This window comes from Cebus imitator, unplaced genomic scaffold (genome assembly GCF_001604975.1).
Source record: "Cebus imitator isolate Cc_AM_T3 unplaced genomic scaffold, Cebus_imitator-1.0 Scaffold245, whole genome shotgun sequence".
Lineage (NCBI taxonomy): Eukaryota > Metazoa > Chordata > Mammalia > Primates > Cebidae > Cebus > Cebus imitator.
Window position 1 is genome coordinate 821,291 of NW_016107560.1, and position 20,604 is coordinate 841,894.

Below are 20,604 nucleotides of genomic sequence, written 5' to 3' on the forward strand. Positions count from 1 at the left end.
TTTTTGGTTAGTTTAACCTGAAGTCTGTCAATTGTGTATGTGTGTCTGTGTGTGTTTTTTAAGGCTTCTCATTTTAATAACCTTTGGTATTATTTTTAATTCTCTATTTCATTCAGTTCAGTTCACATTTTTATTATTTTTTTCTTCTACTAACTCTAGGTCTGATTTGTTCTTTCTAGTTCCTTAAGGTGCATCATTAGGTTATTTTTAATCTTTATATTTTCTTTATATAGACACATATTGCTATAAACTTCCCTCTTAACACTGCTTTTTGCGATATCCCATATGTTTTGGTGTGTTGTGTTTCCATTTTGATTTCTTTCAAGAAATTTTAGATTTTCTGCTTAATTAACTCCGTGACCTAATGATCATTCGAGAGAATGCTGTTTTTCAAGAGTATGGATATTTAATATCCATATAGTTTTACAGTTTCAAAAATTCTTCTTATTATTAATTTTTATTTTTTGTTTATTGTTTGATATTTGATATGATTTGAATTTTTAAAAGTTTATTGAAACATTTTGTGGCCTAAAATTGTCTTTCCTGGACTGTTTTGTGTGCTGATGAGAAGAATGTATATTCTGCAGGTGTTGGATGAAATATTCTGTAAGTGCCTGTTAAGTCCATTTGGCTAAAGTGCAGTTTAAATCTAATATTTCTTCATTGATTTTTTTTTACTTAGATGATCTGTTTAATGTTGAGAGTGGGTTATTAAAGTCCTCAACTATTTCTGTATTGTAGTCTGCCTCTCTGTTTAGATCAAATAAAATTTGTTTTACATATCTAGGTGCTCTGCTGCTGGGTGCATACATATTTACAAATGTTATCCTCTGTTGACTTGATCCCTTTATCATTATATCATGATGTGCTTTGTCTCTTTGTACTGTTTTTTGACATAAAGTCTCTTTTATTTGATATAAGTATAGCTATTCCTGCTCACTTTTGGCTTTCATTTGCATAGAATATCTTTTTTTTTTTCCTTTCTTTACTTTCTGTCTATATGTGTCTTTACAAGCAAGATGAATTTCTTGTAGGCAGTATGTAGTTGGGTCATTAAAAAAATCCATTCAGCTAGCCATATCTTTTAAATGGACATCTTATTGTGTTTATATTAAAAGGTTATTATTAATATGTGAGGACTTATTCCTGTCGCTCCTTAATTGTTTTTTATTGTTTCCTATATCATTTGTTCCCTTCTTCCTCTTTTATTGTTTATCATTGTGGTTTAGTAGTTTTCTGTACTAGTTCCAGAATTTGTTAGGTTCTTTTATATTGTATCTATCTCTCTATTGAATTTTTCACTCATATCCTGATTTTTTTGTACTGTTTTCCTGTGTTCTCTGTGTCTCACTGAGCTTCTTTGGTATAATTATGTTGAATCATTTTTTAGTCATTTTATAGATCTATTTTTAACTGATTCTTTTGCTAGATAACTACTGTGCTCCTTTAGAGGTATCATACTTCCTTGATTTTTTATTTCCCGTGTCCCACTGTGTCCATATGTTGATGTCTGCACATCTTGTATAATAGTTGCTTGTTTCAAATTTTTTTAAAAATTATTTTATTTTTATTTTTTGAGATGGCATCTCACTCTGTCATCCAGGCTGGTGTATAGGGATGCCATCTTGGCTTACTGCAGCTTCTGTCTCCCAGGTTCAAGCCATTCTCCTGCCTTGGCCTCATGAGTAGCTGGGATTATCGGTGTGTGGTCACCACGCCGGTCTAATTTTAGTGTTTTTAGTAGAGACTGAGTTTTGTCATGTTGGTTAGGCTGGCCTCAACCTGTTGACTTCAGCATGATCCACCCACCTTGAGCTCCCAAAGTGCTGGATAACAGGAGTGAACCACTGCACCTGGCCAACTTTTTTCAATTTTTTGGATGGGTTTTCATAAGAGAAAATTTGTCCTATGGTTGTATCTATGGTATTGGCTGAGGGGGCATTTTAGCTTTAATTCTAGGGTTTGCAATAGCGTAGTCTCTGTATGATTTTTACAGCATTAGTTGTGTCTGTGATTTCCTCAGTTTCTTAGACTGCAGTTGTTAGTGGAGACTCTGTTGAGATTTTACTGGGGATAGGAATGCCAGGTAAGTCAGTCCTCAGGCCCGGGGTGATATTGGTAGGCTACGTTTTCCTGTCTTTAGGCTTCTGAGTGACACACAAGTGCACTGGTGTTAGTGGGCCAATTCTTGGGCCTCTAGGAAGCTTGCTTTCGTTTCTTAGTGGCAGCAGTGGACAGGTATGTTGTGAATTCCTGGACCTCTAAGCAGTATGCATGGCATGAGAAATAGCAGTAGTAATGATGGGACAACTCTTGGGCTCCCAGACATCATATACTAGTGTTAGCAGTGCCTGCAACACGCTGGATGGGTCAGCCCCCAGGAAAAGTGCACAGATGACAGCAGTGGTGAACAAGTCAGGACTGTTCCCAGGTTTCTTGGTGGCATGCTTGTGTACTTGGGGGATGGTGCCAGGTAGTGTAGGCCTGTCCTAATGGTTATATGGGAGTAGGCTGTGGTAAGTAGAACAGGGTGATCTCTATACCCCAGATACAACAATGTATTTCTTTTTTACCGATTTATATTTACCAGTTTTCTACAATGTCTACCTTTTCTCATTTTGCAGTGCATTTTCATTATGTAAATATTTATGAAAAAACTATATAGAGATTTTTGCATTCAAGTACTTGTTGATATTTCTTATATTGTATAACTAAAAAACCACCTTCACTACTTTGATTATTAACTGTAGAGTGCTAAGTGAGAAACCCAGGGAAAAAGATATAAACTTTGAACAGATTATATGGATTAAATACAGCTCTGCTTGTATATGATATGGTTTGTTTTTTGTGTTACTTAACTGCTCTCTGCCTTGGTTTCCTATTTGACACAAAATTGATGGGTTTGCAACTGAATAATTGTTAAGGAAATTAAAGGAACTAACTTAAGGAGAATGCCTCACACAGATATTGAATCAATGTTGGTCATTAATATTATTAATAGAATAAAAAATTTCGAATATATGCATTCCTGTGAGAAGAAGATAAACCACATTTTTGAAGCACTGGAATGTTCTCACAATTTTTCAAAAGAGGAAGAATTTATAGATACATAGTTTTACAAAGAAGACAGTAGCTTAATCTGACAAGATAGTAAATGTAAATTTAAAAAACTACATATTGATCTCTAAAAAAGGCAGCAGCACATCAGGAACTTATAAATAAAGCCCCACCTTCCCAGGAGAGAACACCTGTAATAAAAGGTGGTTATGCATTCTGCTGCAGCAGACTTAAATGTACTTGCCCAGCAACACTGAACGAAACAATGGAGCTTACAGCTCAGCACTTGAGCTCCTAGAAGGGTCAGACTGTCTTCTTAAGCAGCTCCCTGACCCCTGTATACCCAAAGAGACACCCCATAAGGAGAGCTCAGGCTGATACCTGGCGGGTATCCTTCTGGGAAGAAGATAACAGAAGAAGAAATTGGTAGAAACACATACTGTTCTGCATCTGCCACCCATGTTGCCCAGGCAAGCAGGGTCTGGAGTGGATCTCCAGCAGTTCTACAGCAGGGGGGCCTGACTGTTAGAAGGATAACTAAAAAACAGAAAGAAATAACTTTATCATCAACGGAAAGGACATCCACTCAGAGACCCCATTTGAAAGTCACTAACTACAAAGACCACTGGCAGATAAATCCACAAAGATGGTAAGAAACCAGCACAAAAAGTATGAAAACACCCAAACCCAGAATGCCTCTCCTCCTCCAAGGGATCACAACTCCTCACCAGCAAGGGAACAAAGCTGGATTGAGAATGAGTCTGATGAAATGACAGAATCGGAGTTCAGAAGGTGGGTAATAACAAACTTCTCTGAGCTAAAACAACATGTACTAACCCAATGCAAAGAAACTAAGAACCTTGAAAAAAGGTTTGACAAAATATTAATGAGAATAAACAGCTTAAAGAAGAATATAAATGACCTGATGGAGCTGAAAAACACAACATGAGAACTTTGTGAAGCATACACAAGTTTCAATAGCCCAATTGACCAAGCAGAAGAAAGGATTTCAGAGATTGCAGATCAACTCAATTAAATAAGATGAGAAGGCAAAATTAGAGAAAAAAGTGAAAATAAATGAACAAAGCCTCCAAGAAATATGAGATTATTTGAAAAGACCTAATCTACGTTTGATAGGTGTACCTAAATGTGACGGAGAGAATGAATCCAAGCTGGAAAACACTCTTTAGGATATTATCAGGAGAACTTCCCCAATCTAGCAAGGCAGGCCAATATTCAAGTCCAGGAAATACAGAGAACACCACAAAGATATTCCTCAAGAAAAGCAACTCCAAGACACATAATCATCAGATTCACCAGGGTTGAAATGAAGGAAAAAATACTAAAGGCAGCCAGAAAGAAAGGCCTGGTTACCCACAAAGGGAAGCCCATCAGACTCACAGCAGATCTCTTGGCAGAAACCCTACACGCCAGAAGAAAGTGGGGGCCAATATTCAACATCCTTAAAGAAAAGAACTTTCAACCTAGAATTTCATATCCAGCCAAACTAAGCTTCATAAGTGAAGGAGAAATAAAATCCTTTATGGACAAGCAATTGCTGAGAGATTTTGTCACCACCAGGAATGCCTTACAAGAATTCCTGAAAGAAGTGCTAAACATAGAAAGGAATAACTAGTACCAGTCACTCCAAAAACATACCAAATGGTAAAAGCATTGACACAATGAAGAAACTGTGTCAACTAATGGGCTAAACAACAGATAGCATCAAAACGGCAGGATCAAATTAACACATAACAATATTAACCTTAAATGTAAATGGGCTAAATGCCCCAATCAAAAGACGCAGACTGGCAAATTGGATAAAAAGTCAAAACCCATTGGTGTGCTGAATCCAGGAAACCCATCTCACATGTAAGGACACACACAGGCTTAAAATAAAGGGATGGAAGAAGATTTACCAAGCAAATGGAGAGCAAAAAAAGCAGGAGTTGCAATCTCAGTCTCTGATAAAATGGACTTTAAACCAACAAAGATCAAAAGAGCCAATGAAAGGTATTACATAATGATAAAAAGATCAATGTAACAAGTAGAGCTAATGATCCTAAATATATATGCACCCAATACAGGAGCACTCAGATTCATAAAGCAAGTTCTTCATGACCTACAAGGAGACTTAGACTCCCACACAATAATAGCAGGAGACTTTAACTCTCCACTGTCAATATTAGACAGTTCAATGACACAGAAAATCAACAAGGATATCCAGGACTTGAACTCAGATCTGGACCAGGCAAAACTAATAGATATCTACAGAACTCTCCACACCAAATCCACAGAATATGCATTCTTCTCAGCATCACATCACACCTACTCTAAAACTGACCACATAGTTGGAAGTAAATCACTCCTCAGCGAATGCAAAAGAATGGAAATCATAACAAACAGTTTCTCAGACCACAGTGCAATTAAATTAGAACTCAGGATTAAGAAACTGACTCAGAACTGTACAAGTTCATGGAAACTGAAAAACTGGCTCTCAAATGTTGACTGGGTAAACAACGAAATGAAGGCAGCAATAAAGATGTTCTTCGAAACCAACGAGAATGAAGACACAACATACCAGAATCTCTGGGACACATTTAAAGCAGTGTCTAGAGGAAAATTTGTAGTAATAAATGCCCACATGAGGAGCAAGGAAAGATCTAAAACCAACACCCTATCATCAAAATTGAAAGAGTTAGAGGAGTGAGATCAAAAAAGAACTCAAAAGCTAGCAGAAGACAAGAAATAACTAAGATCAGAGCAGAACTGAAGGAGATAGAGACACAAAAATACCTTCAAAAAATCAATGAATCCAGGAGCTGGTTTTTTGAAAAGATCAACAAAATAGACTGCTAACTAGATTAATAAAAAAGAAAAGAGAGAAGAATCAAATACACGCAATATGAAATGATAAAGGGGATATCATCAATTACACAGAAATGCAAACTACCATCAGAGATTACTACAAACAACTCTATGCACATAAACCAATAAACCTGGAAGAAATGGATAAATTTGTAGACACTTGCACAATCCCAAGCCTATACCAGGAAGAAGTTGAAATCCTGAAGAGACCGATAACAAGGGCTGAAGTTAAGGCAGCAATTAATAGCCTATCAACCAAAAAAAGCCCAGGTCTACATGGGCTCACAGCTGATTTCTGCCAGGCATACAAAAAGGAGCTGGTACCACTCCTTCTGAAACTATTCCAAACAATAAAAAAAGAGGGAACCCTTCCCAAATTATTTTATGAGACCAACATTATCCTGATCCCAAAACCTGGCAGAGACTCAACAACAACAACAAAAACTTCAGGCCAATATCCATGATGAACATAGATGCAAAAATCTTCAACAAAACATTGGCAAACTGATTGCAACAGCACATCAAAAAGCTTATCCGACATGATCAAGTAGGCTTCATCTCTGGGATGCAAGGCTAGTTCAACATGCGCAAGTCTATAAACGTAATCCACCACATAAACAGAACCAAAGACAAAAACCACATAATTATCTCAATAGATGCAGAGAAGGCCTTTGACATAATTCAACACCCTTTATGCAAAACACTCTCAATAAACTAGGTATTGACCGAACATATCTCAAAATAATAAAAGCTATATACAACAAACCCACAGCCAATATCATATTGAATGGCAAAAACTGGAAGCAATCCCTTTGAAATCTGGCACAGGACAAGGATGCCCTCTCTCACCACTCCTATTCAATATAGTATTGGAAGTTCTAGCCAGAGCAATCAAGGAGGAAAAAATAATAAAGGGTACTCAATTAGGAAAGGAGAAAGTCAAATTGTCTCTATTTGCAGACAACATGATTGTATATTTAGAAGACCCCATTATCTCAGCCAAAATCTCCTGAAACTGATAAGCAACTTCAGCAAAGTCTCAGGATACAAAATCAATGTGCAGAACTCCCAAGCATTCCTATACACCAATAACAGACTTGAAGAGAGCCAAATCAAGAATGAACTGCCATTCCCAATTGCTACAAAGAGAATAAAATACCTAGGAATACAACTGACAAAGGACATAAAGGACCTCTTCAAGGAGAACTACAAACCACTGCTCAAGGAAATAAGAGAGGACATAAACAGATGGAAAAGCATTCCATGCTCATGGTTAGGAAGAATCAATATTATGAAAATGGCCATACTGCCCAAAGTAATTTATAGATTCAAAGCTATCCCCATCAAGCTACCTCTGACCCTCTTCACAGAACTGGAAAAATCCACCTTAAACTTCACAGGGAACCAAAAGAGAGCCCACATAACCAATACAATCCTAAACAAAAAGAACAAATCTGGAGGCATGAAGCTACCTGACTGCAAACTATACTACAAGGCTACAGTAATCAAAACAGCATGGTACTGGTACCAAAACAGAGATACAGACCAATGGAACAGAACCCAGAGGCCTCAAGGCAATGCCACACATCTACAACCATCTGATCTTTGACAACCCTGACAAACAGAAGCAATAGGGAAAGGGTTCCCTCTTTAATAAATTGTGTTGGGAAACTGGCTAGCCATGTGCAGAAAGCAGGAACTGGACCCCTTGCTGACACCTTACACTTAAAACTCCAGATGGATTAAAGACTTAAACATAAGACCTAACACCATAAAAACCCTAGAAGAAAACCTAGCCAATACCATCAGGACACAGGCATAGGCAAGGACTTCATTACTAAAACACCAAAAGCATTGGCAACAAAAGCCAAAATAGACAAATGAGACCTGATCAAATTCCACAGCTTCTGCACAGCAAAAGAAACAATCATTAGAGTGAACTGGTAACCAGCAGAATGGGAAAAGTTTTTTGCAATCTACCTGTCTGACAAAGGGCTAATACCCAGAATCTACAAAGAACTAAAACAGATTTACAAGAAATAACAAACCAGTGCAAAAGTGGACCAAGGACATGAACAGACACTTTTCAAAAGAAGGCATTTATGAGGGCAGCAAACATGAAAAAATGCTCATCATCACTGGTTATTAGAGAAATGCAAATCAAAACCACATTGAGATACCATCTCATGCCATTTAGATTGGCAATCATTAAAAAATCTGAAGACAACAGATGCTGGAGAGGATGTGGAGAAATAAAAACACTTTTACACTGTTAGTGGGAGTGTATATTAGTTCAACCATTGTGGAAGACAGTGTGGCGATTCCTCAAAGACCTAGAAATAGAAATTCCATTTGACCCAGCAATCCCATTACTGCGTACATATCCAGAGGATTACAAATCATTCTATTATAAAGACACATGCACACATATGTTCATTGCGGTATTGTTTAAAATAGCAAAGACCTGGAACCAACACAAATGCTCAATGATGATAAACTGGATAATGAAAATAAGGCTCATATACGCAATGGAATACTATGCAGTCATAAAAAATGATGACTTTGTGTCCTTTGTAGGGACATGGATGAATCTGGAAACCATCATTCTCAGCAAACTGACACAAGAACAGAAAAACAAACACCACATGTTCTCATTTATAGGTGGGTGTTCAACAATGAGAACACATGGACACAGGGAGGGGAGTGTCACACACTGGGCTCTGCTTGTGGGGAATAGAGGAGGGACAGCGGTGGGTAGGGAGATTGGGGAGGGATAGCATGGGGAGAAATGCTAGATAGAGGTGAGGGGGTTGAAGGCAACAAACCACATTGACATGCATGTATCTATGCAACAATCCTACATGTTCTGCACATGTATCCCAGAACCTAAAGTGCAATTATATGTTCATATATATATATATATATAGTGTAAATATATATATATATATAAAGATTTTTTAATAAAAGAAACGATATATTATTACAAAGAGAAATACTCTAAAATTAAAACAAAAAACACTCTAAGCTGAAGAAAATATCATAGCAAGTATTTCAGAAGTACTGTTTATTGATTTATAAATAAACATATTTTAAACTGGGAAATCCAGAAGTAGTTTGATCAGCAACTTTAAAATTACTTGTACCTTTTTCTCAAGGATTTATTTTTCATTGTCACAGACAGTAGTCTCACCATTTGCCCAGACTGGGCTCAAACTTCAGGGCTCAAGTGATCCTCCTACTTTACCCTTCCAAGTACCAGGGAAGGTAACATATTCTGCCCAGCTATATTGATCTTGTAGTTTAATAATATTGCCTTATTTTTAATTGCATTTAAAATAGCAGGTTTAAAGAGGTTTATAATCAACTACTGTGTCCCTGATCTTGAAACTGAAACTGTACCAGAAAAGGTTTTTCAACTTTTAATTAGGCAAAATTCTTTTCCAGCATTGCCATATTAAATAAGGTTACTACTCTAGGATTTTTATGTATTTTCTGTAAGATCATGTATATGTCAATAAGTCATGAAAAGCTACCTTCATGAAAACTAGGATTCAGAAATATATATTGTATTCTTTATTTTTTCCAGAAATAGATCAAAACTTTGATGTTGGCAGTAACTGCTAGGGTATTTATAATCTTCCTCCTACATTACATATTAATCTTAAAAAACTGTGGAAAATAAATATGAAATAAAAATTCTATTCATTATTAACTTACAAGAGCTAAAAAATATTATGTTATTATGTCTTCCTACTGTTGTTGTTCATGTAGTATGTAGAGGTGGCTAAAAGTATTCCTAACAGAGAGGCTGGGCTTCTTCACTTGTGAGCTCTGTGACTTCAGTTAGTTACTTCACTTCTCCCTGTCTTGGTTCCTTATTTATAAAATGTGAACAATAGGAGTGTTTTCATTATGCTATTATTTGGAGAATAAAGTAAATAATGTATATTAATTACTCATATATAATTACATGTATATGTGTATTTAATATATTCTATTTACTTCTAAACACGTATATTGCCTTATAAAGTAATGCTTTCTATTGTTCTATTACTTTATAAATATGTATTATTTATAAATATGTGTAAATATTTATGAATATATATTTATGCTGTATTTCCAGCATAAACTATTGTATATATTTTTTAAATATAATACATGTAAAATAATGGTTATATATTAATATAATGTGTAGCATATATATTAATTATATAATTATAATTAATATAGTATTTATATTATATATCATAATATATAGTTATATATTATATAATTATATATATCATTGTAATACATATATAATATATATTATTGTAATATGTATTATAATTATATAATATATATTACTACATATTACAATATATAAGTACTTTGTTATATATTATATATTTATATTATATATAAAAACTTTATCTATTTATATAATGGTTTGTCCTGAAAATACAGTTCTGTATAATCTAAATCTAATTTTACACAATACCATTTGTAGGGACATGGATGAACCTGGAAACCATCGTTCTCAGCAAACTGACACGAGCAGAAAATCAAACACTGCATGTTCTTACTCATAGGCAGGTGTTGAATAATGAGAACACATGGACACAGGGAGGGGAGCACTACACACTGGGGTCTGTTGGGGGGAAGTAGGGGCGGGACAGCAGGGGGTGGGGAGTTGGGGAGAGATAGCATGGGGAGAAATGCCAGATATAGGTGAAGGGGAGGAAGGCAACAAAACACACTGCCACATGTGTACCTCTGCAACAATCTTGCATGTTCTTCACATGTACCCCAAAACCTAAAATGCAATAAAAAAGATGTATTTAATATAAATCTAATTGAGTGTTTTTCAAAGAATGATTTTTTAGTGCTTATATAAGAAAACATTGTGAATTTATTTAGACATTTCCCTATTTTGGTCATTCAGTAGATTTCCACCCTTAAAAAAACAAAACAAAACAAAACAAAAACGGTGGATATGTAGCCTTTGTTCTTATCTCTGATTTTCTTGATGCCAATTCCAGAAAGAGGAATTACTGGGTTAAAATAAACATAAATATTTTAAGAGTCTTTTATATTTTCTGCTACAAAATTGCACTTTCTGCATACTTTTGTTGACAGTGATAAAGATTCAAAATCTATCTTTCCAATTCTGCTGATGATTTTTGTGACCACCTGTGTGATATATATATTATGTCCTCTGAATGTTAACTCAGGCCAAAGAGAAATATCAGTTTAATCCTCAGGCTCAAGATGTATGTCTCTATGACTCCACTACTAGTTTTCACTATGCAGCTATCAGAGTATGTGAACAGTCAGTAGAATTTATAAAATGATGGTTAGGAATCTGAGTTATATTCCCCAGAGGTTTATGAACTATAAAATGGTATTATTATTATGTTCTATCATTGCATTGTGCTCTTTAGCCATCTTCCATTTTATGTGGTATAGCTCCTTAGGATCCATTTGCTTGAAAGCTACTGTGTCTACTCATTTTGTATTGTACTGTGGCGAATGCTATAATCTACAGGGTTCCTATTCATTTTGGAATTCATTTCACAGCTCACTAATTGTGTGAATGAGAAGAGAAAATATATGCTTTTATTCTAAAGCATACCAAGCAGATGGTCAAAGTTCATTGCTACCAGCACTGTCAGTGTGGATGTCTTCTCTAGGTAGTAAGCCTGGCATAGATCTGTCACACACAATGTGAGGGTCCATTTAACACAGCATTTGACAATCACTGAGCCTCTGTTTTGTTATGACTTATTAACACTTTATTTTTTTATCATCAACCTTCAAAGTGGTCAGTCATTTGTGCAGGTGCAAACACAGTAGAATTCATATTCGTTTTACTTGAGAAGCTAAATGAAATTTTATTCATATGGAAATCGTGGGGAAAGAAAACAGTACAAGAGACTAAGTACAGTTCCTTGAAAGGGGGGTAATACATGTATTGAGATTCAAAACTGCACCATCATTTCTGAGATTGAATCTTTTGAAAATTTGAGTTGAAGAAAAAGATCAGGGTTTATATTTTTTAAAGCTAAAAGATGAAAACAATTAAAGAGTTTAAGGTTTTACGTAAATCTCCATTAAAATCTGTTTCTTCCTATACAAGGAAACTGTTTACTTACTTTTATATACAGTATGTAATTTATGGGACCACTAAAAATGTTAGAAATTGTAGTCATTGTGTGTGTGTGTGTGTGTGTGTGTGTGTGTGTGTGTGTGTGTGTAGTGAGACAGAATAAGACGCAGAGAGAGTGACAAAAAGGTAAAAAGACTGTCTTCATACATTTCCTACTTCAACAGCAATACTAGGACCATATGTAATTGAGTTATCATTTCAGGAAAAGGAGGGTAGGTAAAATTTTCTTATGGAGCTGATGTAGTAATTTGATAATAATGTCTTATTTAAGAAAACAAGAGCATGTTGGAGATAATATTTTCTTCTTTATACAAAGAAAAACGAGATATATATTTCCTTTGCTCCTTCCTTCTCTCTCCTTCCAAACTATTTACCACAGATTCTACAAGTTATATTGATATAAATTTCCCTTTCCCTTGCCTTTCAGACTGACGCTGCTCTAATGTATGATGCTGTGCATGTGGTGTCTGTGGCTGTCCAACAGTTTCCCCAGATGACAGTCAGTTCATTGCAGTGTAATCGACACAAACCATGGCGCTTCGGGACCCGCTTTATGAGTCTAATTAAAGAGGTATGTCAGGAGAAGCACATCTGCCTTGTCTCTTTTATTGTCAAGCTGAATAAAGTGAGATTATTGCAGTTTTTCTAGAAAGTCTTTATCTTTAATTTAAATGTTGTCTCTTATTCCATCCAAATAAGCAAAGTTAGTATTTTTTTACTAAATAATACCAAATGAAAGGTGGGGGAAATCCCATTATAAACAAAATATCTATCAAAATATCTATGAAGGTTAGCCTTTACCTTTCTGAATTTTTACATGTATTACTTTTTCTTTATGTAGAGATCTAGATTAATAAAAGAATGTTTATATTTTAGGCAACAAAATATAAATGGATTTCTAAAATAAATATCATTTGTACTACAGTAAAATTATATCTAATTTGTGAGGCTTCAAATATAGTTATTTAGATGAATTGTCCCTAAATATGTCTAGTTATTTAAATTATATTAACAGTTAACAAAAATAGAATACATGGATTAATCAAAGTGCAAAATTTACTTCATATAATATAATGCAATCATTCTTATGACCACATATTATTTCTGATTATGTCTGTTATATATCAAGTGTATTCATAGCTAGAAAAAGAAAAATTTTTGAAGATTATATATATGCATATATACATATATATACAAATACATATACATATATATTTTCCTGTCTTTACAGAAAGTCCTTTGTTAGCATAGAATACTTTTCATAGATGAAAGTTTAGCTAAGCCTTAATCTTTGCAATGAAATATCGCAGGTATTATTAACATATGAGATATTTTATTAATGGCTTAAAATAAATCACCAGTTCATCTTGTAATAAATTATTCATCATGAAAATAAAAGTTCAAATAGGATCATAATTAAGTATCTCTGAATATCCATGAATTTTCTTTATCTAATTCTTATCAAATTCTTAGGTAGGTGAATTAATAGTTTCTGAAGAATATGCAGTTTATTGGTTGCCCCATATTCTAACATTTACTTCTGGTTCAAAATTGTGAACTGTAGACATAGTCCACAGGTCTGGTGAGATGAAGAATTGATTTTTCTGAACTCAGCACTAGATTATTGAGACCACAACATGTGTCAAGCAGCCCTAAAAGAAGCAGTTATATGACATTCCCGATTGTATTTATTGTAGGGTGTAATTGAAAGTCTTGTCCACTAAATCACAGTGTCCCCCTTATAAGGACCAATAGGAGAAATTTCTCTCAGGTCTCAGTGCCAGGAAAAGCTGTTTCTCCTGAGCAACTGGTATGTCTTAAATTACAGAACCCGTATATTGTGTTTTTATCATATTTTCTTCTTTGTTTTGGTTGCTAGGAAGTTCAGAATTGAATTTGTGATAAAATTATTTGTCCAATTTTTTCTGGTATACATTTCTTTATGTTCTCTCTAGCCCAGATTTGTTCTACTTTTTTATACTTCTTTTCTTTTAATTCTTGATCGTTTTGTTTACTTTTATACTATTATGCATTTTTGTTAGTCACCTGAAATTTTTTCTTTGGAAGATGTTAGGTTAATAATACATTTTCTTCCTTATTACAAGCCAGTGAACTCATGTTTAACTTTAGCAAAGTCATGTTACAATATGTATTTGGATATGTATTATAATTTTTCTATTTCATTTGTAATCATTAGCTGAAAACTATTTAAGAATCCTGCACATAAGTCAAAATTCATATGGAGCCTAAGAAATTTAGTAATATTAATTTCCAGTCCTTATTGAAATATTACCCATAATCTACTAAGATTTACTTCTTTTGGGTCTTGGTATATATTCTTTTAAACATTTTGGTTATGAGTATACATTTTATAATTAAAAATGTCCATATTTAACTATTTTTTTCTAAGCTATTTCCAAATGACAAACAATGAAAAACATCTAATTTTGATTCTATACCAACAGATTGGGAAAACTTTTTACATTAAAAAAATCCAGATATTTACTCACCTTTCAGGGTTGAACACATTATATAGCTGGATTATTATATTCCCACCTCCTTCTACATGAAGTATATCTTGATATGAAGTAATTATACATTTTCCCTGGTCTTACTTAAAGGAAAGGAAAGTAAATGTTAATTATTCTAGGGGAAATGTATATAATTGAGTTAGCATAACATAGCTTTTCCTGGATTCAGTTTCTTTTATTGTAGTAAGTTTCTTTTCATATTATTATGAATTTAGTAGTGGGATTTTATAGCAGTAGTTCTATCTGTATTTGCCAGTGAGATATTCAATATCTCATACACCACAAAAAGTAACTAAATTCTTCTTACTTTACTAAAAGAGGTTCACTACTTAAAACATAATAATATGTTTTTTCTTAGAAAGAGATTTTAACTGGAAATACATTGTATAAAATGAAAAATTTTTAATAAATTTCTACTGAAACTGGGATAATTTATTTGGGAAAACATCCTTCAAATTTCAAAAGAAAATTAAAATATTTTAAAAATCTCTAGCAATGTAAACTATGAAACGTAATGAAAATGTTTCCTATTTTTTATGAAAAAATGTTGATTCCCTCTTTCTTCACTTATTTATTATCAATTTTTTTTTTTCTATTCCCATAGGCACATTGGGAAGGCCTCACAGGCAGAATAACCTTCAACAAAACCAATGGCTTACGAACGGATTTTGATTTGGATGTGATCAGTCTCAAGGAGGAAGGTCTAGAAAAGGTATTTGAATCAGGTTACTTGCTTTAATTATTAAATGAAACATATGTCAAAGAAGAAAGAAATATTTTCTGTTGTAGTCACATTTCATTGATATTTAACTTTATTGAGTAACTCTAAAAATATATATTTAATTCGTTATATTGAATATAATAATTGACAATTAGGATTCAAGGATAATGGGTATTTTAAGACAATTTTATATTTTATTTTCTTGCTAGAGGTTTTTCTGATGCATATAATCTTTGAAATGCATATAATCTTATCTAGTCTTGAGGTTTAATATAGCAATTAGAAAATATTTGGTTTAGTATAGGTCTTTATACATGCAGCTTCTAATCACATGTGGTTGCATCGACTTTCCAAGTTGGTGCAGGTCATTAAAAAATAGATATAAAAGTATGTTTACATATTTGAGTGATATTTAAGTAAAATATTTGAATTAGTGTATCCATAGAAAATTGGGTATGTACGTAAATATAGCACATCACACTGAATCTACTTTACTTGATTCTATTGCTAGGGACTGAGGCAAAGCACCCAAAGAATTTGGGTATGTGCATACTTTATGAATATTTTAGTGTGAATTTTCATAAATACATATGTGTGTATTTAGATATTTTTCTGATAGACTGACTGACAATTGACAAGATATTTTAATAATAATTTGAGAAAAGTTATATTTGACTGAGATAATATTGGTTTGAAGATAGCAAGCTATCTTATATTTCACATAGCAATGAAACACAGGGCTGTATTTCTAGATAGAAACTGAAGAGGAAAGCTGAAGTCCTAAGAAGGGATTTTTTTTTAGCCTGGAAGATAACAGCATATTTGAATGCTGATTTAAATAATCCAGGAGAGAGTAAAATTATATTTTTGATAATGCCCCCAAGACAGTTTAAGTACATTATGACCAACCAATTACTCAAATTGATAGGGCTGTTACCTCCTGCCACTGAGGATTTCAAACTGTACACTTTGTCAAGACCATGCAAAGTCAGGAATATTTTATAATAAACTGGAACCCAAATATTCATGAGATAGTCCTTTCCTAACTACTTCACTCTCAAAATGAGAAAATTAGTCTGTGACCAAGACTGGAGTTGATAATGGTGGAGTTTAGTAAGCTCTTAATGAGTTTATTTTGCTGTTTATTGGAGATGTTATTTTTTAAAAAAAAATCCAAGTAACTAGGATGAACTTGGACCAGTGCTGACATTTTAATACATGTGCATAAAAATTGGCAATGCCTTTATGATAGATCTTTGCCTGTCTTGGATTGAAAATAAATAAAACATTACAAAATTTTCTCTGTTCTCCATTGTGACTTATAGATATGCCTGACTGTCATGATTATCAAGTACATATAATGATCTGTCACATTGATAAGCAGGGTAAGACAGTGTGAGTTGAAGAGTTGGGCAGGTTGCTCTGAAATTTTATAAATATTTCATATTTTTTTCCTATAATCTGAAAATTTATTTTGCTGAATTAATTGCATGCAATCCTTTTCCTAAGGGGCTTTTCATGTGCAGCGATAAGATAATACATATTTGTGAATAAATACTATCAAAAACCATGTTTCAACCTTCTGAAAGACCAATAAAAATCTATTTTCTGATAAAAGATATAATTAGTCAAGAGTCATAGTCAATTGGGTACTTAGAATTAGCCTTTGAATATGTTGAATTATTGATTGTTAGAAATTGAGTCATTTTAGAGGGAAGTAACAGTACAGGGAAGCACAAAACATAGCATTTGATTTTATCCTTACACACATAAACACACATACACTCACACACACACACACACACACACACACACACATAGAACAAGTGGGAGACAAAGCTAAAGTGCTAGATTTTAGTCATAAAATGAATACCCTGTCCAAGATATTTGCAAGGTATTAGAATACCATCTGAGTTTAAGGAAAGAATGGCCCAGAGGTCTATGGGTTACTTGGGAAGACAATATAGTTTAGAATCATTTTAGTAGGAGGCCATGAATTAAAAACCATTCTAAGAGGAAGTGGAGGTGAGTAAACAGTTGGTGACAGAGGACATTAACTGAACCATCAGCAATGTTGTTAGTTCAAAGACTAGCAAAGTATTTACACTATGTTTTTAAGGAGAAATGGAGGAGCCAGGCAGGAAAAGGGGGAATACCAAGGATAAAAGCATAACGCAAAGATTGGAAAACAAATTAGCAAGTAGAAGGATTAATAGTAGAAAGAAATTGACATAAATCTTCCTCTGAAAAGAAGCATAAGGTACTGAGGATGGGTGAAGGTAAGTTAAAGAGAAAGGGAACAAAAAGTTCACATCAAATGTTTTCAATATCCTAGGAAATTTGTACATGAACTCATCAGCTAAAGGACAGAGGTAAAGTTTAATCAGTTCTTAAGAAAAATTGAAAATGCCATTTTGACAGACTTGGTTTTGACTTAGAATGAATAAAGTGCTGCTAAATAGCAAAAGGTTCTCATTTTAAATTTAGTAGAATGGTTAAGAGCTCAAGGTCTAGATTCTGACAGAATTGGGCTCAAATTCTCACTCTGCCCTTTACTTTTTATGGACAAATGTATTAATCTCTCTAAAACACAAGGTCTTACACTGAATCATGAGGCAATAGCAGTTATCTGCCTCATGAAGACTGACTCTTATTTACTTTACTTATTTTCCCCTGGAAAGTAGAGTTACCAACCCACAGATGGAAAATATGGCATTCCTACCTTGATAGAATTCAGTTTAGAAGGGCCAATAGATGGTGATCCAAGAGGCTTGAATTTCAATTCCAACTCCATCAAAACTAAATGTGTGAACTTCATCCTGCCACCCAATTTCTCTGTGTCAAACTCATCTCAAAAAAAAAAAGTAGAGAGCAAATGGCTGCACTCTTGGACACTCTGAAGTAAAAATACTATGCCCTCTAAAAGAACCTGAAAGTAACATCTTGAAAGAAGCTGAGACTAGAAATTTAATCATTAAAATTTAACAATTATGTTCTATCATGACTGAGAGACAAAAATAAACAAAGAAAACATGTAAAGTGCTAACTTTACCCCTCTTCTCATGCCCATTGCCTTTTCTTCATTCTCATTTTGTCTTGGTCATCTTAGACTAGCCCACTTCATTTGTCAGGTTAATACTCTAACAAATATGGAATGAATGTCTATTTTATGCTCTCTTGAAGGTTATAGTCTAGAAGAGGAAACTTGCCAATAATAAATAGACTCAATAGACTTATCAGATTATAAGACCAGGCAGTAATAAGTGCTGAAAAGAAAGTTACTCTATGTCTCTGGCATGATAGATTTTAAATAATTTTCTGAAGCATGAACTTTAGGAATAAAACATTTAACAGGAAGGAAGTCCATGCTTCTGTTGTTTACAACTGTGAAGCAGACAAACCAGGAATAAATGGGTATGCTTCTGATGAATGGGAAAATGTGGGACATGCTCAGGTGTCTGAGCCTGGAGTGGAGATGGACATCCTTTCTACTTAGATAGTGTTCATAGATCAAATGAATTCTTTCTACTCTATAATAACGAAAGCCTTAATTGGAATCTAGCCCATTGACTGTGGTCCCCAAAAGATAACTGATACCGTATATACAGCCAGCCACTTCTGTCCAAACAAGCTTTCTGGGACCATGGCAGTGCCTTCACTGGAGTAGGGAAGGGGAAGAAGGGGGAAAGACTGTAGGTGCTATTACAGGCTTTGTCTGGCTCAGGCAATACTTTTGCTTATGAGAGCCTGATATTGAGTGCTCAAGAATAGGAAAAGGAAAACAGAAAGTGATTTTCCCAGCTTTAATTATTCTGATCAGAACCACAGCGGCCAGGCAGATATGTTTAAAAGAAAATTGACCCATGTCATCCCTCTGTTTAAATGCTTTCATAAGTTCCCATTGTATAATGAATAAAATCCAAAGCACCAGTGACCTCTCATCACGTTCTCAGATATTTTTTTATGCTCTACCTACAGAGTTTTGTTTTTTTTTTTAAATTTCCTCAAGAAAACAAAGTTTTCTTATTACTTTGACATAACTAAAAAAATGGTTTTCCCAGCTGGAATATCCATTCCCAGTGCCATTGCTTGGAGAATTCCTACTCATCCCGGTGGTAACATCTTAAATATTACTTGTTTAGATAGGCCTCCTCTAAGTCTCTAATCAAATTTAAATTTCTCATAATGTTCTGTACTTTATTTCTGACTCTATCAAAGTACATAATTATTTATTCTTATGAACTATATAAAAAGGGCTATATCCTTAGCCAGAGTACAAGACATATTAGATGGAAAATATATTTCTTTTCCACTATTATATATTAAGGCTTTGCAAAGTATCCTTTGTCTTAAGGACAAAGTATGTACTCAACAAATATTTGTTGACTGTTGAATGAATAAAGGATCTTTATGGAAACTATAACAGATTGCTTACTCAAGTGTCTGAGGCAGAGTTATTTTCCTGTAGCACAGTTTGTTGCTTTTCCTAGCTTTGCTCTATACCTTCAATGTGAGAACAGGGAAAGACAATAGTCAAGGGGTCAATGGGTCATTGGTCATGGGTCAGTGGGTAAGGGATTTTAGAGTGCAGAAGGTCACTCTGAAGTCTGAACTTGCAAGGATCTGCATTGCTTCAGTGGCAAATCTGGCCCCATTCATGGCACAATTAAAAACTCTCTGACCCTCCAGTATTATATTAAAGAATAAAAATCATTATTCTATTTATACATTTTCCTTTTTTGTCCTTATAAGTTGATAGGATGGAAATAAACAAAGCCCACCCAATTGAGAACAAGCAGAAGTTACTGTTCAGAGCTTACTACAGGAAGGGAGACGGTCATCATCATTTGAGTTAAACAGAGATTCAAAGGCACGACAGGAAGTGGAAAAGTTTTATAGTGGAAAGAAATGAAGATCTCACATGTGCTATGACATGAGGTTGTTGGCATGAGGAAACTGGAGGTGGTCTAACTAAGCAAGGCACCTGGATAATGGGTTTGAGGGGCATATTTGACTTTCTCTGGCTGATACTGACTTGGAGGGTGGCAAAAAATTGGGAAACTGAAAGTAATAAGATGAATCCTGATTGTTTTGGGTAGATCGCTGCTGAGATTGTAGTTTTGGAGGGAGTAATTTGGAGGGAGACGATTAGCAAAAATAAAAAGAGTCAAGATAAATTTGCTTGTGAGAAAATATAAAAATATCACCACCAACAATAAAATTAAGTTTTGAGTTTTTTGTTTTCTTTTTATTGTTTAGAATATGTAACCAGGATGTAA

The 20,604-nt window shown here is 34.2% G+C and overlaps 1 protein-coding gene across 5 annotated transcripts in view; it reads left to right on the top strand.

Annotated features, from left to right (window-relative positions):
• The window catches only part of GRIK2 (glutamate ionotropic receptor kainate type subunit 2), a 729,530-nt gene that overhangs the window by 412,819 nt on the left and 296,107 nt on the right, over positions 1-20,604 (top strand). For all 5 annotated transcript variants that reach the window (XM_017498581.2, XM_037727899.1, XM_037727898.1 and 2 more), the window contains exons 8-9: positions 12,501-12,644; positions 15,209-15,316. In XM_017498581.2, the coding sequence (XP_017354070.1) occupies positions 12,501-12,644; positions 15,209-15,316 (252 nt within the window). The remainder of the gene's footprint in view (positions 1-12,500; positions 12,645-15,208; positions 15,317-20,604) is intronic.